At 37.3% G+C, this 26,767-nt stretch overlaps 2 protein-coding genes across 6 annotated transcripts in view; one reads left to right on the top strand and one right to left on the bottom strand.

Annotated features, from left to right (window-relative positions):
• Positions 1 to 26,767, bottom strand: part of LOC149535309 (histone-lysine N-methyltransferase ATXR6-like) — a 223,320-nt gene that overhangs the window by 170,075 nt on the left and 26,478 nt on the right. For all 5 annotated transcript variants that reach the window (XM_089803855.1, XM_089803854.1, XM_089803856.1 and 2 more), the window contains one exon: positions 15,171 to 15,239. In XM_089803855.1, the coding sequence (XP_089659981.1) occupies positions 15,171 to 15,239 (69 nt within the window). The remainder of the gene's footprint in view (positions 1 to 15,170; positions 15,240 to 26,767) is intronic.
• Positions 23,952 to 25,728, top strand: LOC149535310 (uncharacterized). The gene is made up of 4 exons (XM_089803473.1): positions 23,952 to 24,362; positions 24,481 to 24,704; positions 24,830 to 24,968; positions 25,333 to 25,728. Exons 1-4 carry the CDS (start codon positions 24,045 to 24,047, stop codon positions 25,726 to 25,728), a joined length of 1,077 nt encoding a protein of 358 aa, XP_089659599.1. The 5' UTR covers positions 23,952 to 24,044.

Below are 26,767 nucleotides of genomic sequence, written 5' to 3'. Positions count from 1 at the left end.
TTTGTCATCATGAGTTTTCTCATTTTTAAAGTTTTATTTCATCTTTATTTGAAAAACTTCAAAATTATATCATACGAGGGAGCTGCCCCTCTAAACACAGAGGAAAGTCGCATATCAAGGGCCTATCCAACTGTTGTGAACAGTTTGTCACATACACTTCAATCTGTTTACCAACAAGGTCAAAGTCCCATGGGTGATGCTTGTCAGCAGCTTCAAGTTGGGGTATGCTCCCTGTGAATGTTAGATTGGATATCTACTTCAGAATCACTAAGATGTCCAAAGTAGGTTTTTTAAATGCCTGATGTCAATTCAGGCTTCAAATCACCCTTCCAATCTGATCGCATGGCCTTTCTGTATTACTGGCAGCGAGTGTCTGAATTATATGCTTTGGTCTTATCCTTGTTTATTGTATTTCCCCCTTCCTTCATTTCTAAATAGTTTACAATGCTCGAATCCTCCTCAAGAGATCATGTAGATTGATGCCTTTCCTATTTACTTATTTTCTCTTCAAAATCTGTGGTGCTTGAAGGTTTCACATGGACATCTTTGATTATTATTGTTTATGGTGATATGCCATATTCGTCTGGTTTTATATCTTATATTTTCTGTCCAATCTTCTCTATTTATAGGATGGCAAGATCGTTGCTTTGATACCATTTGTAATGTCCCACACGAGGACATTAAATTATTTACTTTGTCAATGGGCCCTTGGTCTACTGGTGAAGTTGAATGGCTCACAAAGAGCCCACCAGGGATCAAGTCTTGCTGAGTGCAAGGCCCAAAGACATCATAAGGGATGAGGTCGGGATCGTGCCCTCGGCGAATTTGGCAGTGTGGATGATCCTCAGTCCTTGGTTCTTAGCCAAAGAGGTTTCAGGCACGTGTGGGCCCGTATCAGGTACCTAAAACGTCTTTGTGGATGACCATCAAAAAAAAAAAAATTTACTTTCAATTTTGCCATTTATACTTTTATAATCCAAAGATTCTCTTTTTTCTTCATATTTTGAATGATGAACTCTCAATGTTAAAACTCTATATATATATATATATATATAGTTTTATTAAGAGTCATGTCTTTTTTGATATGTTAATTATTTAATTATAAGAATTATATTAATTATACATATAACGTTATATATATTATATTAATAGTAATATTAAATATATTTATTATTAATATATATTATTATTAATATTAATAATAATATTTAAATACTATTACAAAATATATTTACTTTATATATTATTAATAATAATATCTCAACTCTCTTATTTTAAAAGTAATATATTGTGCAATATTATAATATAATAATAAATCATAATTATATTATTAAGTATATATTATTAATTTATTATTTATCTATAGTATATGGTACTAATATTGACTGGGATATCACAGGTTGGGGTACCTTAGTGAGCCCCATTTTTAGGGTTTCAAATGTTAAAGAAGAAATTGTTGTTTTTTTATGCATTTGATGTGGGGAAGCCCTAAAGTCCAAAGGATGGTCAACTAACGACAAAATTGTCTCCAAATAACCACAGAATGAGAATCTCCCCAAAACTTTCAAAAGGGGGTATCATTGAGGTGATGTCCCTCAATGTCCAATTCATCACTCAAGTTCAAAGGATGCATCCCAATTGAACACTATAATTCTATCCATTAGACCCAAATTGCATTATCATATGCTTTGGATATATATATATATATATATATATATATATATATATATATATATATATATATATATATATATATATATATATCGATTATCAATCCCAGCCTTTCATTAAAAATGAATAAGCTCTTTAATGCTCTAATGTTGTCTAATATTTTGGCATTCATGCACAAAGACAGATTAGAAGGGTGAGACGATTCATGAGAAGACTCTTTAAAATTCTTAAACCAATGACTTAAGAAATAGTTTTTAAATTATGTTAAATATTGCAATTGGTTGAAAGTCATCAAAAGTATTCACCTTTATCAATTTGGGCATCAATGCAAAATGAGTGGTTATCAACTCATTTGACAAGACCTGATTGGTTTCTTCAATAGCTGCTAGAAGTTCAGATTTGATAGTAACTAGAAAATCTGATAGAAGCGGAATGTGAAGACATGTAGTGTAATGTTCCCGTTATAAAATAAATCATTTATCAAACTATTGTAATGGGCTGATTGATTTAATGTATCTCGGACCCATTTTTGTTTTATTTTCGTAGTTTGTGTCACCATTGGCTATCTCTATACACCCTCGAAAAGTTTTCCCTGACGGATATTCAAGCACGGCTTATAGATAGTCTTTAAGTATGTTTTTAGATTATTTCTTTGTACTATGAATTCCTGTTGGAGTTCTGGTTTTCGCCATTTCGAAAGTGAAAGATCTTCCCTATTTGGCTCATGCAGTTTCGATGGGATTCAACCCTCACCCTATTCCGTTGTTGCATGTATTACTTCGCTCAGAACTGGCAAATAGGAGCATCATCATATTGTGAATATCCATTATGTTGGTTTGATCTACTCCTCTGTCCTGTGTATTTCCATTTGTTGATTATTTGCATTAAATCTTGTTATTGGTTCACACTATCTGTTAGTCTGCAAAAACTCTCTGTGCATCACCCTATGAACTCCGATCACCCACCTCTAGTCACTGCCATACACTATATGGCCTCCCTTTCTCACCCTCCATTTCGTCACTCCTTCACCGTACTATCTTCCTAGGATCACCATACGGCCACCAAGTTTGACCGTATGGCTTGCTACACTTCCCACGGTTGGTTTGAAGTACGGCCATTTCATCTGTACGGCATTAACCTCTTGTCTCTGTACAGCCAAGTGATGTACGATCACCATACCATACTGACTATCTGACTATTGCTCCTCTCGTACATTCAAGTCACCGTATGGCTAGCTATTGTTACCTTGTTCATACAGCCAAGGATACCGTACAGCCATGGGTACCACTTGCTTCAAACACCGTATGGACAACTCCTCTTGTGCATAGTACGATAATTGGGTTAGGTTGCCAAATCAATCTCAAATCCATAAACTATAACGTCAGTCCCCAAGAGGAGAAACTACCAACGGAACACTACAATGGAATCAGAGCACTTTGATCCTGCCATCCTATGAACAGTGAATGAGAGTTTACAACGGAAGAGACAAAGAACCTATTATGTTGATAGAATGGCTGCCGAACCGGAACCAATAGCTGCCGAACTTGTGGCACTACTAAGAGAACTTGCAAAGAATCAGGCACAGATCACCGATACTCAACGACTCATGGAAGAGACTCTCAAGAAGTTGGCAGACAATAAAATATCCGAAGAACAAAATGGTCAAAGCGCGGACTCGGTGTCGGGTAAAACAAACCCTCATCCAACACGCTCTCGACCTTCCATGCCGTCTTTTTAGGCACCACACTTGAGGGAAACAACCAACCTTTGAAGAGATGCAAGAACAACTAAGAGAAGACTGAAAGAATGTGAATTTTGAGGAGGATATATCCTATAAATATTATGCAGATCTGAGAATGAGTGAGATACTCGGGAGGTAGAAATCGAGGGTACTTTAATGATGATCTCAAAATAAAGTTAAGTATACCTATCTCCATTTGATAGATCCAGATCCATATTTGTGCAAGCGTGGGTAATGAAGGCCGATACTTCCAGTTGAATCCTATGCCAGAAGAAGCAATCGAATTTGCAGCGCTGCACTGAAGGGAGTTGCGCATGAATGGTGGCATCACGGCACCATCACACTAGGGCATGATCAAGTAACTACTTATGCAGAATTCACTAAGAGATTGATAGAGCAATTTGATTGTAAAGATCCGGAACTCAATTTCAAAGATTTGGCACAGCTGAGACAAACTAGATCGGTCGACCATTACATTGCAGAATTTCAGAAACTCTTTGTTTTGGTCATAGACATTTTTGAAAGAAGACAGATAGTGCTATTCATGGATGAACTAACAGAACCACTGAAAGGTTGGGTAAAAGGGTTCAATCCTGCCACCTTGTCGGAGGCTATTAAGAAAGCATGAAGCATGGCATCATCATCGACGTCATCCTAATAAACCTCGATAAACCTTCGCCCAAGAAGTCGTCATTGTACGAAGCTACTAGACAAGAACTCCGAAGGAAGAAATTATGTTTCAACTACAAGGGACCATGGGAACCTGGCCACAGATGCCTCGAAAAAGGAAAGATACACTACATTGAGGCCCTCTCCGATGATGAGGATGAACAGGAGGAAACGCTCGCCGAAGACAACCAACACCATGATGACACCGATATGGTTAGTTTGAACCATATGGAAAGAATTGCAACTTTAGTATGGCGCGGAGGAACTATTGCCCTAGCTAGTAGCCCGAGGTGCACAGTTTTTCGTGTGCAGGGTACTGTTCAAGGACAAAAGGTTACAGTGATGTTGGATAGCAGAGCTACTCCAAATTTCATAAACTCATCTTTGGTGAAGTGAAGAGGTCTACCTACGGAGACGCGCAGAAGATTTCAGGTCAAGGTTGTCGAAGGGACTCTTCTGCCCTGCACACACCTTGTCCCTCAACTAAGTATCACAATGGCAAATCACACGGTGACTGAGGATTTCTTCATAGTAGACCTTGATGACATGGAGGTTATTCTAAGCATACAATGGATGGAGACACTTGATGAATACACTCAGAGTTTCAAACGGATGGATTTCACTTTCGTTGTTGATGGAAAGAAGGTTATTCTCCGTGGAATGGAAAATGAGGATCCAAAGGAAGTCTTTGCGCATCGAATGGAGGCAATTTTTCGGCACAATGACATTGCTTGGGCCGCACATTGTTTTGTTTTGACAGAACCTATAAAGGGGCAACGGACACCTCTCCAGGATGACGATCTTCAGAAGATTTTGAGCAACCACGATAAAGTTTTTGTAGACATTCCTATCAGCATACCACCGCATCGAAGGTTTGAACACGCAATGGAGTTGGACGCAGGAGCCAAACCAATCATAACTACACCGTACTGCCATCCCAAGAAGTTCAAGAATGAGATTGAAAAGACGATTCAGGAACTGCTCAAGGATGGATCCGTCCCAATTCTAGCCCTTTCACGTCATCTATGGTATTGGTCAAAAAGAAGGACAGGACGATGTGGAAGTGTGTGGACTACCGTGCATTGAAAAAAAAAATAAAGAATAGATACCCCATTCCAAGGATAGATGAGTTGCTGGATGAATTGCATGGCGCAGTCTATTTTTCGAAAATAGATCTTCGTTTTGGATACCATTAGATCCGCATAAGGGAGGAAGACATAGAAAAGACGGCCTTCCATTGCCACTACGGACATTATGACTTTTTGGTCATGTCGTTCAATTGACAAATGCACCTGCTACATTCCAATCATGCATGAATCGCATTTTCAACAAACAATTGCGTAAGTACTTATTGGTATTTTTTGATGATCTTATTTATAGCAAGACCTGTAAGGAGCATCTAAAGCATCTGAATGAAGTCGTAAGGACCATGGAGGAGCAATCTTTGTTCCCCAAGCAATCCAAGTGTGAATTTGGTATGACAGAAATATTGTACTTGGGGCATGTTGTCAGTAAATATGGAGTTCAAATTCATCAAGAGAAGATTCAAGCTATCCTTGATTGGCCTCCCACAAAATCACTCACGGATTTGCGAGGATTTTTTGGACTGTGCAGTTATTAAAAGAGGTTCGTTAAAGGATTTTCTCAGCTCAGCGCACCCTTAATGGATCTAACAAGGGGTCTTTCTAGCAGAACGAAAAGGCACAACTCACTTTTGATAAACTGAAAGAGGTAATGAGCACTTGTCCCGTACTTGCATTACCCAATTTCACTCAACCGTTCATTTTGGAGTGCGACACGTTTGGAGAAGGCATTGGTGCCGTACTGATGCAAGATAGACACCCCATAGCTTATGAGAGCTGGAAGCTCACACAGACAGAATGCCTATATTCCATCTATGATAAAGATATGTTGGCTATCGTACATGTACTAACCAAGTTCCAGTACTATCTGGTCAGTGCCAAGTTTGTTGTTCGTACGGATCACAACAATTCGAGATATTTTTTGGAGCAACGGGACTTGAACGAAAGGCAACAAAAATGGGTAAGCAAGGTTCAGGCTTTTGATTTTGACATTGAATATGTGAAATGGAAGAACAATGTGGTTGCAGATGCCTTGTCCAGGAAACCCGCCATCTGCTCATTAAACTAGATTTCAGCTAACTGGAAGGCACATCTGTTGGTAGAATACTCCAAAAACACATTTGCCTGTGAGCTAATGGATGGCAACACCCAAGATGATCTGTACAGAGTGGTGGATAACATTATCTACTATAAGAATCGGATATTTTTGGTGCCGGAATCCAAATTGAAGCAGAAAATCTTGAAGGAAGTACACAACTCACCCTTGGCAAGACACTCGGGTTTCCTCAAAACTTACAAAAGTCATTGGGAGAGGTTTTCATGGAAAGGACTCAAAGGGAATGTGTTGTAGTATGTAAGAGAGTGTGCGGTCCGCCAGCAAAACAAATCCAAACATACTCTACTTGCCAAGTTACTACAACCTCTACCGATTCCAGAACATAAGTGGGAAAGTATCTCAATGGATTTCATAACAAGGCTTCTCAAGGTGAACGGAAAGGATTGTATTTTCATAGTGGTTGACAGATTGACAAAGTATGCACACTTCTTCGCCATCCCCTCAGATTTTCAGGCCGCACAAGTTGTCAATTTGTTTTTTAGAGAAATCTTTCATCTACACAAGTTACCCCAAAACATTGTTAGTGATCACGATCAAGATGGGCGATTCATCAATATCTTCTGAACAAAACTATTTCAATTGGCAAGGACAGAATTGTCACCAAGTACTAGTTAGCACCCTCAAACAGATGGACAAACAGAGATTGTGAACAAATGACTCAAAGGTTACCTTTAGAACTACGTCTCGGCACAACAATGAGCATGGGTCAAATGGATACATCTAGGGGAATATTGCTACAATACCACGTACCACATGTATATTGGAATGGCACCCTTCAAATCTCTGTACGGGTACGAACCCCTCTCCTTCATCGACATAGTTCTAGGTGATAGTCACGCACCAAGGGTGAGGGACTGGCTTCAGGAGGGACAGGACATACTAAGATGCTTGAAGGAAAACCTACAGCAGGCACAAAATCAACAGAAGATGTACGTCGACAGACACAGAATGGAAAGGAGTTTTGAAGTAGAGGATTTGGTCTATCTCCGGCTCCAACCATATCGACAATCCTCATTGAAGGAAAAGGGAAAAGAAAAATTGAAGCCACAATTTTATGGCCCCTATCGTATAGTTCATCGCATTGGTGAAGTCACGTATGAGCTGGAACTTCCGGAGGGAAGTCGTATTCATAACATCTTCCATGTTTCATGCCTACAGAAGGTCGTACGACAAAACCTCACAGTAGCCATAGACTTTCCACCACTCTATAAAGAAGGAAAGCTCATATTGGAACTAGTAGAGATCATCGAAGTACGTGACAAGACCATGCGGAACCGTATGGTGAAGGAATATATGGTGCATTGGAAACACTTGACATTGGATGACACAACATGGGAGGGCGAGCACATTCTCCAGCACCCAGCATTGCATTTGCTTGAGGACAAGCAAAATTTGGGATGGGAGGACTGTAATGTTCCCATTATAAAATAAATCATTTATCAAACTATTGTAACGGGCTGATTGATTTAATGTATCTCGGACCCATTTTTGTTTTGTTTCCGTAGTTTGTGTCACCGTCGGCTATCTTTGTACACCCTCGGAAAGTTCTCGACAGGTATTTCAGCACAGCTTATAGATAGTCTTTAGGTATGCTTTTGGATTATTTCTTTGTACTGCGAATTCCTGTTGGAGTTCTGGTTGTTCGCCATTTCGGAAGTGAAAGATCTTCCCTATTTGGCTCATGCGGTTTCGGTGGGATTCAACCCTCGCCCTATTCCATTGTTGCATGTATTACTTCGCTTGGATATGGCAAATCGAAGCATCATCATATTACAAATACCCATTATGTTGGTTTGATCTACTCCTCTGTCCTGTGTATTTCCATTTGTTGTTTATCTACATTAAATCTTGCTATTGGTTCACACTATCTGTTAGTCTACAAAAATGCTCTATGCATCACCCTACGAACTTCAATCGTCCACCTCCAATCACTACCATACACTGTACAGCCTCCCTTTCTCACCCTCCATTTCGTCACTCCTTCACCATACTATCTTCCTAGGATCACCATACGGCCACCTAGTTTGATCATACGGCTCGATACACTTCCCACTGTTAGTTTGAAGTACGGCCATTCCATCTATACGACATTAACCTCTTGTCTCTGTACGGCCAGTTGGTGTATGGCCACCATACCGTACGGACTGTCTAACTATTGCTCCTCCCGTACATTCAAGTCATCGTACGGCTAGCTATTGTTACCTTGTGCATACAGCCAAGGATACCGTACGGCCACGGGTACCACTTGCTTCAAACACCATACGGACAACTCCTCCTCTTGTGCATAGTACAGTAATTGGGTTAGGTTGCCAGATCAAACTTAGATCCGTACACTATCACGTTGGTCCCTAGGAGGAAAAACTACCAACAGAACACTACATGTAGATCTAGTCTTTGAGGTAGTAAATATTTTTATGGCACAGAATTGAGCTTGTTTGCAACTTTGTAAATAGCAGATACCTATGTTTCATTGAATTGAAGCTTGCACTTTCAACATGCACTAATAAGAAATGTGTGCCTTTATTCTTTATGTTAAACAAGAAAGCTTTAACACATTAGCTCAGCACTTGGAATGTACTAAAAAAGACTTCTTGGGGCTATTAAAATAGTGTTCCTTCTCTCCTACAGGTTGTATATCAAACTTCTTTAATGTCCTTCAAGTATTATTGCACTTTCCTAAGAATTCACACTATAAACATATGAGGGCTTTCATTGAGGTTTGCTCATCTTTTTTGATGTTGTCATAACTTTCATCTACTTATGCTTCCAAGTATAATGTTGGTAACACAACTGTCATTTCTTAAACTTCGTAAAAAAGTCCTTTAACGAACCAATGCTTCTTCAAATAATCCACTAGCTCTTTCTCATAAAATTCCCTAGAAACTTTTGAAAGTGTCTAGTTTATTAGTAAACAAATTCACCCTTTCCCTTCTTAGAGTTTTAAATATGTTTGAATTATCTAATTATAGTTGAGAAACAGCTTGGACTTTATGTAAAATTTCCTTCTTCAGCTTCTTTCAAGTACTGAAATGATTTTATGGATTTATGTATGTATTGTTGACGAATCAAAGGCTAACCATCTATGGATAGTTGGATGTACACAAAACCAATATGTTTCATTAGTGTGTACAAAAAATGACAAATGAGTTACATGTTTTATAGTAATGGTTGAGGTCTTCTTTCTCAATTCCATAGAACTTCCAAAATTTTGATACTTAGGACATGTACCCACTATTCTTTGTCAGTCTCCTCCCTACCGCCTTCTCTAAAAACTTATGCAATGTTGATACAAGTATTCTTGCCTTAGTTTCCTTTGATTTCCCTCTACTTATGTGATTTTCCTTCATCACCATACAAGTAGATCATGCTCTCAAGCCAGATTTCCCTCACAAGCACTTTTGGATGCATCAGCAAAGAAGTTCATAGGTAAGTAGATTTGCACATGCCAATATGTTTCATTAGTTTGCATTTCAAATGTCAATATGAATTCACATGTTCTATAATAAAGAATAGGACCTTCTTTCTGATTTCCATAGTAAGTTCCACAACTTTTGATTGTGAGGAAATCGGCACACTACTCTTTGTCAGTTTCCTCCCTACAACCTTGTCTAAAAACTTGTGCAATGCCGATACAAGCAATCCTGCGATTAGCTTTCTTTGTTGTCCCTCTACTTATGAGATTTGTCTTCATCACTGTACAAGTAGCTCAAGCTCTCAAGAAGAGTCACCTGACAAGAATTATTAAATCAATCAACAAAAATAGGAGATTCAAAAGTCCCCTCCCAAACCCTGCCACATGCATTTGGTACTTCTCTTCTGTGGCCCCTTACACAAGGAAGACCACCATCATCTTACTCTAAATCAAAGTCCAAGTTGGAAACAATACTACCTCCTCTTCACTAGTCAAACGTTTCAATTTTTCTCTTTTTTTTCTCTATCGCAATTCCTTCCCTTGTCCAAGAAGTACTCTTTTCTTCTCAAATGAGGACTTTCTTTCAAGAAGGAAAGATCAACAACTATTGCAATATTCTCTATAACTTTTAGACATTCTATACAAGAAGTGGTATACACTTCTTTGTGGCTATATGTAGCAACCTCACAAAATTTTATATATATTATGCCATCTATGCAAACTCTAGCTACTTGCACTCCACAAGTCTACTATTTGCATCCTATGCATTCTAACTTATTTGGACTCGCAAGTATAAAGATTGACTACATCTACTTCTCTCTTTTGATCATTATTTCCTCTATTATTGGGTTTGCACCCAGCAGCCTAGATTCAGGTCTAAGTTGCTCGGGTCTAGATTCACGTCCGAGTTCATTGCGGGTTCGGGCAAGGTTCAGATTTTGGACTGTAGATCCGTCCAGGTCCTTGTTGGCACAAATCTAGGCGAACCCAGGAGGACCCACAGCAGTAGGGTCCAAAAAGTGAAATAAAATAGCTAAAAATAATGGGTTTTTTATTTTATTCTTTATGTAACACTAAAAGGAGCCTGATAAAAAACATTTCAATCTCTTGCTCTCTCATTTTGGTGTGCGGGTATTTCTTAATGAGCAAGTATTTAATGTTTATCTTTGACATTTGGCATTGATCAATGATCAAGCAATATCTATTCATACTATGAAATGACTAAGTTTTGCAATTATGCACGTTTCTCTTGTTTTTTTGTATGTATAATGCATACACACACACACTCACAAACGCACCCACAAACCCAAATGGGAAGAAAAAAATTGCCTGAACCCACAAACCTGAACTCCAACCCAAATCCGTCCCCGAACCCTAATCGATAATTTAGAGTATTTCCCTAATTAAGTAATGAAGTATATATTAATGTCATTTTTTGTGTGAATATTATGCCACATATCACCAGCAAGCCAAGAGTAATGATAACATGACCATCAACCAATCATTATATTTGTTCTCACTAGGTTCCAAACAAGGTTGTGAATTTCACAGATTTATTCCTGAATGTGTCTTCATAGTCCATTGTTCCAGAGGTGAAAAAAACTTCAGCCAACACATCTCTTTCTAGATTGGTTTGTAGGGCTCCAACTTTTCTACCCATTAAGCCTCTTGAATTAGCCCCTATTCCCCCAATGAGCCAAAATCTTCCGAAAAGGTAGGCCACCTCTAGAGCTACCTTGTCAATTCTTGAATCTGCATCATAACATTGCACACCATGCATGATGGCTAGGGTGCTGACTAAAACTGCTTTGGCAAACCGTACGTCATCCTCTGGTTGCCAAGGGGTAGCTCTTCTACTTGCTGCTCTCACACCCACAGGTCACAGCCTCCTCATTGTTCTCTGAATGGTGGCTTTGGAGGCTATACACACCCGGTCTCTCCTCCCTCGAAGCGCAGTTCTGGTTGGTCTCTAGTTGCTCCTCCTGTCTCTCCTGTTGTTGGTAGGCCCTCCTCCAGCAAGGATCCCAAGTGGTCTTTTCCACGGCTAGACTTGCCTATTTATCCTCCCAGGGTGGAGGAAGATAAAGAAAAAGAAAAAATTGATGATGATGCTGACGGGTGGGCTCCTCTTGAGCCACCCACTAGCCCCGCTGATGTTTGGGGTTCTGATGATCGAGATCCTCCCCCCTTGGTTGGCACTGCTCTTGCAACCTAAGAGCTTCTTATATTTTTTTTGATGAGTAGTTAAGTCTTCGACCTCTGGTCGTTTGAACTCTCACGGAGTGATTCTTGTATCCTCCAGCCCCTTCTTTTGTGAATATGTAATTTAATATTTTTATTAATATAAAGGGACTATTCATTAAAAAAAATTAGCCCTTATAACTCCATTTCTTCCAAATAGTAGCATAAGTTGGGTATTTTAATCCAACTTATGACATCTTTGAGCCTAGTTAGAGATAACACTACATATAACTAAGTAAACAGGTTGTATTCCCTTAATAGACTATTACAAGAATTGAAAAGTGGTTTAATTAACATGGGCAAATATCCCTATAGTGGAAAGCATTTAACATAACTCGATCCTTTTATTCATATCAAGTATCACATAGTTTAGAACTTTGAAGCCACAATGTTTCTTACTCTTTTCTTTACACTCTATACTCTCCTATCTTGACTGATCTATCTATCTATCTCTATACTCATTTGTCTTCCCCAATCTATATCCTCCCTATAGTTTCATCGTTATTCTTCTATATGTCTATATTTACCCATTTCATATTGCAATACCATTGCATAAATACTAACAAGTTCCATTGCAATACAATAGAACAAGGCTATTAGCCACACCTATTCTCGATTTATGGTAGTAGATCATGCCATGGTGCCTTATACAATGTCGTGCAACTTTGAAGCTCTTGTTCCTTTAACATGTCATTTGGTTGGCTTAGAAGTTTTTGTGGCATCTTAAGTGGCTCAACATATCTAATAAGCTATGAATCTCTTCAATGAAGAACCTCCAAAACTACTTTCATCTTGCTTCAAAGTTTCCACTTATAAAGACGCCGTCTTAATCTAACCCAATCCAAATCCTCACAAGTAATGGTGCCCAATTGTAGTATAGAAAATGTAAACACATATACACACAAAGAAAAATATAGAGCAAATATCACCACAAAATAGAGAAGGCATGTGATGCTTTATTATTACGTCACAAAATGTGTGAAATATTTTCTAGAAACACAAAGAACAATACAACCAGTAAGAATATGTAATGTTCCGAAGGCAAACTCGACGTGAAGTTGATCTCGACCCGAATGCAATGACTTCCCGAAGGGGATCTCGACCCAAAGGCAATTGCTCTTATACCACTGTAATGTCCCGAAGGCAATTTCTCTAAAAGCTATCTCGACTCGAAGGAGATCTCAGCCCGAAGGGAACCTCTGTCTGAAGGCAATCTCAATCTGAAGGGGACCTCAATCCAAAGGGAATCTTGATTCGAAGAGAATCTTGATCCGAAGGGAATCTTGGTCTGAAAGGGAACTCGGTCCAAAGGGAATCTCAACCCGAAGGGGATCTAGTTCCAAGCGGGAACTTGATTTGAAGGGGATCTCGATCTGAAGGCAATTGCTCTGATGTCATTGTAATGTTTTGTACTTGGATTGGACGTAGGAAACAACTTCGATCTGTATGTGTGCAATTCTAAATGGTGTCTATGGCAATTCGATCATCAATAGTATGGCATCAACTTGGTGTATGGTGGATGTAAGTGACCGTACAATGTTGATACTAGTTGCACGGGGGAGGCAGAGGTCCGTACGGTTGGTGAAGCTCATACGGTTGGTGAAGTCCGTACAGTTGGTGACACTATGCACCATGGGGAAGATTTGATGTCCGTACGAAATATGGAATGGGATGGACATACAGTGAGAGTAGTGGATTTGGGCGTACGGTATGGGTGAGGAGGTGTCCGTACGTTACAAGGGAAAACAAGTCATACGGCCTAAGAGGGATGTCCTTACGACAGTGAAGAAGGTGTAATAAGACCGTACAATGGTATGATGTTATGGGCATGTGGAACAAGTGTGTTGGAGGACCATACGGAATACAAGGCAGGGAGGGGGATGATTGACGGATGCTTCACCACGGATTGAGTTATAATGTGAAATGCCAGGACAATGTAAATATATTCGCCAAAAATGCCTATTAATGTCAGTACAAGTATTGCAAACTAATTCCATATATAGATATATGTATATGCAAACAAAGATAGTGTGTGAATTTGTCAGATCAAAGCAAGTAATACATAAATGGAATAGGTGAGGGTTGAATCCCACTGAAACCAGAATAGCCAAGTAGGGAAGATCTTTCACTTCCGAAATGGCGAACAACAAAGAATCCCAACTAGAATTTGCAATATAAGAAAATACAATCCAAATCGTATATCCACCACTACCTGCATGTCGTGCTTAAATACCCTTTGGAGGAACTTTCGAAGGTTCTACGGAAACAATTAAAATAAAAATGGGTCCAAGATATGCTAAATCAATCGGAACCACAAATACAAATATTATTAACTTGGGCCCCATATTAATTAATTAAAGTAACTAATTAAAGGTCATTTTATTATATTATTTAAATTTTGGGACCAATTAATTAATTAATTTAATTTAATTATTACATCAAAATTTGGGGACATGACAGAATAATTAAAAGATCTCAACTCATATATGTCTAACTACAAGCATGGATTTTTGTCCAATGGCATATATCGAATGGACACTTGTCTGACAACCGCTCATACTGAGGAACATTAATACAATCCATGTAAAATCCAAAACCTAAATAACACTATTACAATTATACAAAGTTTATATTGCAAACACATCTTTGATTAGGAATACAACATGCAATATCCTTTATTATCCCAAACTATGACATTGCAATACCTAACAAATCTGTATGCCCATTCACACAACCAATGCCTCTGGTTATACCTAGTCAAACACCTTCAAGAAAAACATTTTTGTTTCACTTGGTTCTAGTTGGGCTCAATAATCTGTAGCAATAATAAGTACAACTGAGAAGGGTGACCCCATCTGTATATTCAACCATAAACCAAGAACACACGAGCAAGCAGCAGATGATTGGAAAAGGGTAGCATTACAAAGAATGCTTGCAAAAGAGAATCGACAAAGTATTGCATCTTTTCCAAGAAATGAACTGTGTATTATGTGCCCTCGAACAATATCTGAATGGAATTACTCAACCAAAATGTGACAGCAATTTCAACAAGCTGTACTATATGCTTTGGAAACAGTGATCTCTATTCTGTAATAAAAACTAAAGAATTTTGAAGATAACAAAAACAATTATGTGATTTATTATTTAATTATATATGATAAGAAGGTAAAGTTAAGCTTTTTGACAAATGAATATCAATGATTCCCCCTTCTATCTCACATGAGGCAAAGTAAGTACCTGAAAAAATTTTAAGAGGTCGCTGAATTCTAAAGAAGTCAATAATTTTCTTCTGCACCAAGGGAAATTCTGCACAATAGAAAATTGTTGACACAAGTAAATGAAAACAAATTCAAATAAAACAAGTTATTACTAGTCAATTTATACTTGCTTCTAACACCAAGATAGAAAACAATTTGGCCATGCTATTAAAAGCATGGCATCAGTAATGGACACACACACACACACATAGATTCCATGCATTACAGAAAATAAACTAAAATATCATGCTCTCCTTTTTCTCCATGTTTCTCACAAGCAAGAATCCTCATTGCAAAATCTAAGAAAAAAATTCAACAATGACAAATTAAGTATCAATCTGAATCATGGAGAAAATCAGCAACCCAAACAGTTTTTACCTCCTACCTATTGATAAAGGAGAACAAACACGTTGTTCGCATAATTTGATGTGCTTGCTTGAGCATATGGTGGTTAATTTCCTTCTCTCTTCTTAACATTTCCTTTCAAGAAGAACAGAGCAGCATCATATGGATTGTGGAAATCTAATAGCGTTGATTTCCTTTCAAGATTTACACTTAACAGTCCATTTGGCTGGACATAGATAGATGAAACTTGAAAGGGGCTCCTCACAAAAGAAGGTAACACAAGGACATCCGAATTAACAATGTACTCTTTTTTGTGTATGCATGAAGGTTGCTTCAATTCCAACGCATCCCTGTTGGGTGAAGCACAAATGTAAAACTATTTCCAATATCAGGTTGCCAAGTAATGGAAACTGTGTAAATCTAGTATTACTTCAATCATGAAAAGTTTCTTGCTGGTAGGATTCCATCACGATAGAATAGTTCTAATTTTATTTGGGCATGAGCCAGTACTTTACTCATAGGTTCCTTCACCATAAAAATGATAGGAAGGAGTTTCATCTAAAGCCCCTAGTGTGTGGTGTAACCTGAATTTATAATAGTCATAAACCAGTAGTTGTTTGCAAATAGCCCAAAATGGGATAGAGGCTTTCGGTATTGTATTTTTTGAATTTTTCCTTCTTTAACAAACAAGGATCAACATAACTTATTAAATAGATCCTATACTGACTGATGCACCATGGAATATATTCATTAATTACACCCACTTTTACAGATAAGTAGCTTGAGTAGTAGGTATAAAACAAAAAGTTTTCTCATGCACAAATGACATTGAATGAGAAAGCTCAATGGTTGGTTTGAGTTTTCAAGAAATTTGGTATATGTATTATAATTTGATCATAATTTAAATGGTGGTCTGACCAATCATCAAAATTTATTTCCCTTTCATGGAATATCAAACTGCAGTTCAAATACATATAGTCGAAGTCAAAGATGCCCTTTATAGAATGTTATATTATGTATCAACAAAAGTGGGACTTCAAACTCAAATAATTGGTTGTTCACCATCTCTACACTTCTTCCAAATGAATATTTGATTGAGATATTTTCTACCACTTTGCTACTACCATATGAACTCTTTAGTTACCTTATAGTTTAAAATCTTTCTGTTTTTCTTCAATCAACCACCACGATAGTGACTACTAGGCAGTATTTTCAGCATGCCTCTTTTCATACAATATCAAAATTCAGTGATTCAAATGGAAGCTGTAAATAAACTCATAGGTGTTGATATTATTGTAGCTATGGTCAGATTCGTTCAGACCGACAATAGAGTTCACGATAATATAATTATTGCATTAACAATAATTATATATGAAATTGAAAAGATAATTATTATATTATATAATTATTAGATTATATAATAATATAATCATTATTATATTGATAAAGTTTATATTATTTAATAATATAATAATTATAATTACACCATAATGAAAATTGGTGTCCCTTGGCTACGGGGCACCGTCAACATAAATTTAGGAAGATTGAATATTCCTCTAAGGTGAATTGAAATATACATGCAATGAGATCGTTAACATGGTATCAGAGCAGGTTCTCTTCCAGGACTCTAAGATTTCAGAGGTTTTTCTATTTTTTTTTTTCTAGAGGCTATTACAGAGAGTTAATTCACAGCTGTGTTATTCATTGCCTAACAGAACAAGCTCAATACTAAAATTTCTCTTTCAAATCGTCACTGAGACGATGCCTTGTCTACAGAACACGATCCGAGCAATAAATTTTGACCTCCGCATATTCCTTGGTTGCTGATATAAGAGCTTTGCATCTGCACATACATCAATGGAGTCTATGAACCATTTGTGCGAGTGCATTGTTGAGAATCCCTCCATAACTGACCACGCAAAGTATGCATTGACTGAAGTCACTGAACCATTAGAAAACATCTACGACACCCTAGATAATGTACATATTTGATTGGGGAATAAAAAATCCTCACAATCTGTGAGTCAGTTGCAGTAATGACTGTAAAATCATCACCGATTATGATATGGTGAGACATACTCAATATTGTATCCCTCCGGTGTAGCAACTATGTTGATTCTGACCTATGGAAAACGCAGTGGTGTTTGCAATCTCTGTGTACTCATGGGTGGCAATGCACATATCAGATGTCATGTAGGAGCTGCTGTCAAGGATGAATGACCACAGTGAATGTTCGATTGCCATATGTACCCAAATCAATCAATGTGGATCTGATGATGAAGTCATCATTGCAATGCATGTGAACAAGAAGCCTATGAGTGTAGGATGAATGTTGTGTATTGAAGAAGATTGCAGAAGATGTAGTGATGAAATATGAAGTCACTGGTACAAGAGATTAGGCTCGATGTGTTAAGTTCTGAGGATCACTACAAATGTACTAAGCACTGCCATATTCTTGGTATGTGTTTTCCAAATGACAGAGACCTCTTATTTATAATGAGAAAAGGCTAAGAAGAGACATGTCCCATGAAGGGACGTGTTTATTCGTTAATTTGACAATTAATATAATAATAAATATAATCATAGTTTTATATATATATATATATATATAGATTGTTATTATTAAATTATTTTCTCTCCTATAATAAACTTATATCTCATATGTAATTATATCTCATATATAATTATATATAGCCATAGGTTTATCCGACTGAAGCTACCAAACATCAACACTCGGTCTTAGATAGGGAGGATAAATACGAGACAGATATTACACCATTGGCTATCTTTAGGAATGACACATTAAGGAAATCTTTAATCATAAGATTTCCACTCTTTTGATATCACATTTGACATCATAAGTATTGGCATTCAGAATATCAACATATGATATTCACAAAATACTCTCAGTAGTGGTCTCTAGGATATCAACATTTGATATTCACCGTGTACTCAATAAGGTAATGATCTACTTTACATCAACATATGATATTCACCATTTTGATATCACAATTAAGTATCGGTCTCCAAAATATCAACATATGATATTCACCAAATACTCTTTGAGTAATGGCCTCCAAAATGAGACGCAAGATATTCACCAAGTACTATAAGTAATGGCCTCCAAGACATCAAGTCGTATGATATTCACCACATATTTTGTGTGATGGCCTCTAGAACATTAATTTGCATAACATTCACCATATACTCAAAAAATCTTTACAAGGTATGTCCACACGCATTCTCATAATGCTTACCATATAAAAATCCACCATGCAAAGTATAATCTATCATGACCTGCATAGACATCATAAGATATCCATCATAATAGAAAATTAAGCTATTGTAAGATTATCACCTTTAAAAAACTTCTGTACATACAGGTGATAATCATTCAGAAGTCGTCACTTCCTCATGATGTACACAGGGGGTAGGCATATTAAAGTCATATAGTCACACATAAGGACTTTCAAACTCCTCTAAGCTCCTCAACCAAAGTTTCCTTAATCTGATATGATTAAGATCTTCAAAGATCAACTAAAACATACCCTCTATCTACTCCTTCAGATGAATGTGTCAAACTCGCTCATAAATTACAACTCTCAATAACTCCAAAGAGTGCCCCTAGCACGATAAGCTTATTAGTCCAATAATAGTCCTCATTGAATATTAATTTCTTGTCATAGCACAGATTATCAATCATTTTGAAATAATATTTAGAAGTAATATGGCTTTTTTTTGTTTTTTTTCTGCACTACTCCCTCTTTGCTGATTCAATGTACTAAGATCTTTGACTTATATCAATGATCATAGTACATAGTCATCCATGTATTTCCCATGTGCTTGTTCATCCTTCATACCTAGTTGATTTGGCTATTAACATCCATTATCCAGACTGTCATGGTTCGCAACAGTAACCCAACTAACTTACAGTGAATTGTCACCTACTAATGACCACAACCATATATTATGTCCATTAATAATCTTATTTTATATTGGGTCCAAGGCTACGTAGATGCCTTTCCCTCTCCTTCACTTGGATAGTATTGTAGGTGATTCAATTCCTTTCTCTTGTCTCCCTTGAAGAATATAAATTATAATTATAATCTCTTTCTTCTAAATAATAGGATATCAGACTTCTCCTCCATTCTACAAGATCTTTATAGTCTAGTGAATGGTTACCTTCATTATCTTCTACGCACAGTCCATTGTATTCCATAATGGTTGTCAAACGAAGATCTTACTTCATGATTGAAGGGATTGTTGCCATATTTGATTTTACACCTTAGTCAATTTTACTATCTTTGTGTCTACTGATTGGGAGATACAAGGACAGTGACAACTTCCTTATTTCAATTCTCAGCCAAGTTTATGAAATGGACTACCATAAGGGACCTGTGTCCTTCCTTCTGTAGATTCCTCTTTATTCCATTCATCACCATTTCTGACAGATGTCTTCAAGAGTACCTATCGATGTTCCCCCATTCGTTAATGAATGAAACCAAATTTTATAACTCCTGTCTACTACACTCCGAACATGTGTAAGTATATCTCCAACTGATATCTCTTCACCATATAGTATGTATCAGATAATCTAATTGGATGGTATGCAGAGAGCCTAATAATTCAGTTTCTTCGATATGAAATATACCATGTTTCGGGAAGTCTCGATGTTCCTCCTCCGGAAATGTTAGTTTGATACCATTCAAATAGGGGTCTGCAATTATTTAACCCAATAAAATACCAGGAACTTTGAAAAGATTCTTATTTTGAGAACATTGCTCTTTTTGCTATTGCCCGACTGGTTCCTAGGTCCTTTCTTTGCATTTACAGCCCAACTCTGATACCATGTTGAATTTCGAGGATCGCTGCAAGTGTACTAAGCACTGCCATATTCTTGGTATGTGTTTTCCAAATGTCAGCAACCTCTTATTTATAATGAGCAAAGGCGAAGAAGAGACATGTCCCATGTTCGTTAATTTGGCAATTAATATAATAATAAATATAATAATAGTTTTTTATATATATTATTATATTATTATATTATTATATTATTATATTATTAAATTAATTTCTCTAATATAATAAACTTATATCTCATATGTAATTATATATAGCCATATTTTTATCCGACTGAAGCTACCAAACATCAACACGATGGAATAATGATTATGCACTAGATATATCTCACTGCAATGGTATTGATGATGCCTATCTCTGATATAGATATGTAATTGCCACCTGATCACAAATATGTAACTAACATGCATGCCTAGTAGGATTCACGGGATCATGGAGTACTATCATGCCAAGATAATAATGATAGTATTTGACATTGTTGAGCATATACAATCAGCTATGATTGAAAGTTGCCAATGACAAGGATAGATATTGTTGTGTGTGCCAAGCTAGAAATAATGATATCGTCAAAGATATGAAAGTCGCAAATCAGTGTGAAAATCTACGTGATAATGATAACTATGTCATGTATGTCACAGTACATATAATCAGATATAAAAGTCATGGGTTGGGTATTTGTATAATTAGGATTTGATGCTTTGATTCACCAGTGATCAGGATCTTTGATATTGATCTACAAAAGATGATAATTTTGATTGGTCCAATATTGTCATAATGGTGCATTTGTTGATAGCATAAAATGACAAATAACACATTTATGTTATCAGTCGAAACTATTGTAGTGAGGGTTGATATCCAATGGAGAAGAACCAATCAGGGAAACTGAAACACCAGGCATCATTGCCATTGATGCGCAATTATATCAAGGCAATATCAAATAAGAGTCTGGAGCACGAGGATATGTCAATTTCCTAAGTGAACAAGGACTCTCAAGGAGGATTGTATAACCTTAGCAAATAGAGATTACATCCACTCATTATATTTGAAGATTTGTGTATTCTGTTAGAGATAGTCTTGCAGATTATTCAGAGATACAAATTTCATCGTGCAGAGTTAAGTCAATCAAGAGTCAATCCAAGTTATTCGTGTACCCATCATGGAAAACAAGGTAGTCTTGGTGACTAATTGTTGTGTGCATCGCTACCTACATTTGAAGCAATCTCTGATGATAATGAATGCCTCATCTATCATAATCCATCATTCAAGACAAGAGTGATTACTATTGCCAAGAGAAATCATACTCTATTAACAGTAAATTATGGACAGAGTCTGGAGTGACTTACTAACATTGACAAAATAACAAAGAAGTGGTATCAGCAATAATGGAGTAATTCCTTATATACATTCCTATTACACTGAAGATAAATTAGCTCTTATGTGGGTCTTTTGCTGGGAACTCCCTTTTCGGCTTCTAAAGGACAATGAGAAATTATTTAGGAGTACATTACAAACAGAAAGGAAGAAAGAAGAAGATTGGATCAAAAAGGTGTTAGAAAGAAAAGTCCACCAAGATAATTGAGAGAGAGGGGAGGGTGAATCAGTTATGCACTTAAAACAACTCTCAATATCTTTATTAATTCTGAAACATGTAAATAGTAGATGCAACCATAGATGTGAGTATCGCTGATTAATCGGCGATACGAGATAAAATCGCAATTTTTTGGGGCTGGCGATTTAGTCGCCCCAAAAATCGCGATTTTTTTTTTGCAGATTTTTTCCAAAAAATCGCAGATTAATCGCCTAAAAATCGCGATTTTTTTGCAAAAAATCGCCCGCGCCCAACAGTCACATAAAGTGACGAAAAAACACGTTTTTTTCATTATGTTTTTACATTGCTTAGGGTGTTTTGGAGAGAAGAGGATAGAGAAGGAGTTCTTGGCAAGAAATAGGCAGAATCAAGTGCATTTGGAGGCCTTTTGATTCAATTTCTTCGTTACTAGGTAAGTGATTTGAATCTTTGTTTTTTGTTTTTGCAAGAGATTGTATTTTTTTTTTCTTGCATGTAAATGGATAAAAATACATTCCTAATTAGTTAGGAATGCATTTGATGAATGTAAGCAAGATTAAATGCATTCATTTGCATTTTTTTCCATTCTAGATCGAATTTATGCTAAAAATTTGCCCTTTTAAAAAAAAATTGAAACCCTAGCAGCTAGTTTGTTTGAATGTTATTTGGATTTCAATTTATTGGTGCTGTTATTGGAATGTTGCTTGAATTCTTTGTTTAATTGTTAACTTTGATCTTGTTATAATTTATTTATAGTTTTTTTTTTAAATTTGTATGTGTAGGCAGCTCGCAACAGTTTTAAATGGCAGACAAATGGCCATTGACTCCATGCCCCTCAGGCTACATTGGCACCAAGCCAAAGAATGCGAGAGATCAAGCCTGGAAATATGCCTATGAAGCACCCGATGAACCAACCAAAGTGATTTGCATTCGATGTGAAAAAGTAATATCCGGGGGCATTTACCGGTTCAAATATCACATCGCAGGGATCTCAAAACATGATACGAATCCTTGTGAGAATACAACAGAAGAAATAAAAAGGTTTGCAAATGCCTTGCTCACAGATGGAGAGCAAAAAAAATTGCAAAGAGAGCGGAATAAATTGCATGTCAGGGCAGCCATAGCAGAGACCCAGGGCAGTTTCATTGATGTTCAGGAGGAGGAGGCAGCCATTGAGAGCATGGCTGGCTCTTATCGTGGGCCGCGTGTCCGCAAACAGGGTGTTTTTTCTTTCACGAGTTCCACTCCCACTCCCACTCCTACACCTCCTAGCACTTCCGCACCATCAGGATCAGCAGGTGCTTCTGGGATAGGGAGCTATTTTGTGCCGAGGCACACACCTGGTGCACAACCTTCATTAGAGGCCACTAGATGGAATAAGGAGGTCCATGACCAGTTGGACAATGCACTAGCAGATTTCTGGGTTTTCAACAACCTTCCTATTAGTGTTGTTGACAGTCCCTATTGGGAGGCTTTGGCCACAGGGTTGACAGTTGCAGGAAAGGGGTATAAGTCCCCTTCTCGTTTTGTGTTGGGTGGCAGGTAAGCGAATAATTTTATTACACTCGATTTCCTTTTAATTTTTAACTTTTTACTTAGTTCTAAATTTTAATTAATTTATCTAGAAATTAGAATGTTGATTACTAAAGTCTAAATCAATTTTAAATTACTAAGAATCTAAGACATAACTAAATTTTGTTTTTGTAGGCTTATTGGAAATGTTGTTGAGAGGGCCAAAGCATTTGTTCCTGAAATCAATCGATGCCTCCAACAAGGTAAAAAATGCTTAGACATTAGTATTGATGTTGGAGAACATGGTCTTAGAGATTGGCATTGAAAATGTGGTGCAAATCATCACAGACAATGCTGCTGCATATGTATCAGCAGGTAAACCGTAATTTTATGTTGCATGTGCATTGTGAATTTCACAACAAGAATTTTTAATAGTTTGATATATTTGAAAAGTTGGAAACTAATTAGTATTTGCTTTTACAATTGGCAGGAAAACTCCTACAGCAGAGGCACCCCACTCTCTCTTGGACCCTGTGTGCAGCACATGTCCTTGACCTTCTTTTGGAGGACATGGGCAAACTTGAGTGGGTCACTCCAATTGTGGAGGATGCAAGGCGGGTGACAAAATACATATACAATCACCCATGGGTCCTTAGCCTGATGAGAGAGCACACTGATGGCAAAGAAATTGTCAGGCCTGCCGTCACAAGGTTTGCAACGATTTTTTTGACATTGCAAAGCATTCTCAATAATTTGGCTTCTTTGAAGCAAATGTTTGTTTCCAAAAAATGGCTTGCTTCCACATTTTCAAAGAAGAGTGAAGGAGAGAATGTTGTGCGGATTGTGTTTGATAAATATTTTGAAGATAAGGCTGATGAAATAGTAAAGGTAACTACAAAACTTTAAGTTTTAGTTTACACTTTACAACTTTATAACATACTAAGTTTGTAACTCAAGTAAATAATAATTTTGTAACTTGTCAACTAATTTCAAATTTATATTGCAGGTGTCTGAGCCTTTAGTCGGAGTTTTGCGTTTGGTTGATGGAGACCAAACGCCAATGGGTGAACTATATGAGGCCATGGACAAGGCCAAAGAATCTGTCAAAAATTACTACAAGGGGGAAAGCATCAAATATGAACCCATTTGGCAGATCATTGATAGAAGGTGGAATAATCAGCTTCACCAACCCATTCATGCAACAGGATATTTCCTCAACCTACGTTTTAGGTATACTGTAAGCTCATTCTTACTCAAATTTAAGTTAACGAAGACTTGAGTTCATTTTGCTTTCGTAGGGTGTTGGGTGTGTACTAAAATTGGAAGACTTATTTGTTTTTGGTTTTTGGTTTTAGGGCTGATGGTACATATGCAGATCCTGATGGAGAGGTCATCAGAGGCCTAAGTGAGTGCGTCGAAAAGATGGTAACCAGCGAGGAAACAAGAGATAAAATCATCGCTGAGCAGGAGATCTTCACTTCAACAGGAGGCAAGGTGTTCTCCACTTCTCTCTGCAAGAGAGCAAGGCTTACACAAACCCCAGCTAATACATTTGCAAACTTCTGAATCTCAAATGCTAAATTAATATTTATGTTTCATTTTTTGTTGTCTATTAGTATTTTCTAACTTGTACAATTTTTGTGATGCAGTGGCTTGGTGGACCACTTGGGGTGCAAGCACTCCAAATCTTGCAAAATTTGCTCTCAGAATCCTATCACAGCCTTGTAGCGCATCACATTGTGAGCGCAACTGGAGTTTGTTTGAGGCCATCCACACAAAAAAGAGAAACAGGTTGTCCCAAAAGAGGATGAATGACATGGTCTATGTGCAATATAATCTTAAATTGCGCATGAAAAAGGCGCAACAAGATCCTCCTGGGCCAATCGATTTGGATGAGATAGATCCTTATTATGATTGGACGGCACAGGAGCAGGCTCCCTTATTTACACAGGAGGACATCTCCAATTTGGAGAGGGAGGCTGCGGAGGAGGAAGGGGGTGGAACTGGATATGACATCGATTTGGATGGCATCGAGGAGGGCGATGATGAGGATGATGACATTGAGCTTACTGCAGAGGACCTTGACATCTTGCGCGCAGCGAATGTGGAGATACCGACATCTAGTTCTATAGCTACACCATCTCCTGCATTGGCACAGACACAGACACGGGCACAAACCCTGCGGGGTTCCAGTTCTAGAGCTTTACCCTCTCCCGCACTCGCTAGTAAAGTGACTGGGAAGAGGAAGATGTAGTCCTGTATTTGACATTTGTACTTATTTGTAGTCATGTTGATGTGCTTATTTGAACTCTTTACATTTGACACTTTATTTATGAGAATACTTCTCATGTGTTGTGAACTTGTTAGTTGTTAGTAATTTACAACTTGTCACTACTTACTTGTTAGTAATTTACCGATTAATAACTCTTTTTGCATTGATATATATCTAAACATGATTGTTTCTTATGTATTGTTAGTAATTAAGTCATTAGATGCAAAAAAACATTGAATTCTGTAAAAAAATCGCATTTTTTTATTAAAATTTAGTGGTTTTTTAGTTCCCGATTTTTTCCCGATTTTTCCTGATTTTTCCCGATTAAACTTTTTCAGGCCTAGGCGATTAATCTCCTCAGGCGATTTTTACATCAATGGATGCAACAATAACACTAGATATGTTAACTAGAAAAACCCTTGATCAGAGGGAAAACCTCAATGGGGATGGTACCACAAAATGATGTACTAATATAAAAGTTCCTTATTAGAGGATAGACCTTGTCAGGAGTCAATGAAATACAATCAGTGCATATGAGTCCCTGTTAGGAGACTTTGAATCTTTGTTAGGAGATTCCAACCCTGTTAGGAGTTGAAAGGAAGACCACTGAACCCACTATCCAAATAGCCTCAATACCATTCCTTCTGAATAATACAATGTGAAACAACAACTACCCAACCAGCAACTTGTCTTGCCAAATACAGTTCCTTGTAATCTCACTATGCCTCAACCACACTAAACTCTGCTCTAATCTTCACAAATTTGCATACCAAGCTCGCACAATAGATATTACAAAGATATGACCTCATATCATTACTTATGATTTCACTGATAATTATAACCAAGGAAACAATCTTTTTTATACCAAGTCCTAAAACAAGTTACTAAGTCGGCCTTGAGGCTTTCCCAATTTACAATAGTAATATAGGACCGTCTTAAGATATTACAATGCATTACACACAAACTGTCGGCTCACAATCTTCATAACTTTTCACTCGATGATCTTCATCTTATGCCCTTT

The sequence above is a fragment of the Cupressus sempervirens genome, chromosome 10 (genome assembly GCF_028749045.1).
Source record: "Cupressus sempervirens isolate cs-2001-9-10 chromosome 10, ASM2874904v1, whole genome shotgun sequence".
Taxonomy (NCBI): Eukaryota; Viridiplantae; Streptophyta; class Pinopsida; order Cupressales; family Cupressaceae; genus Cupressus; species Cupressus sempervirens.
The sequence above is the reverse complement of the archived record's forward strand: the minus strand, read 5'-3'. Positions and strand labels throughout refer to the sequence as shown.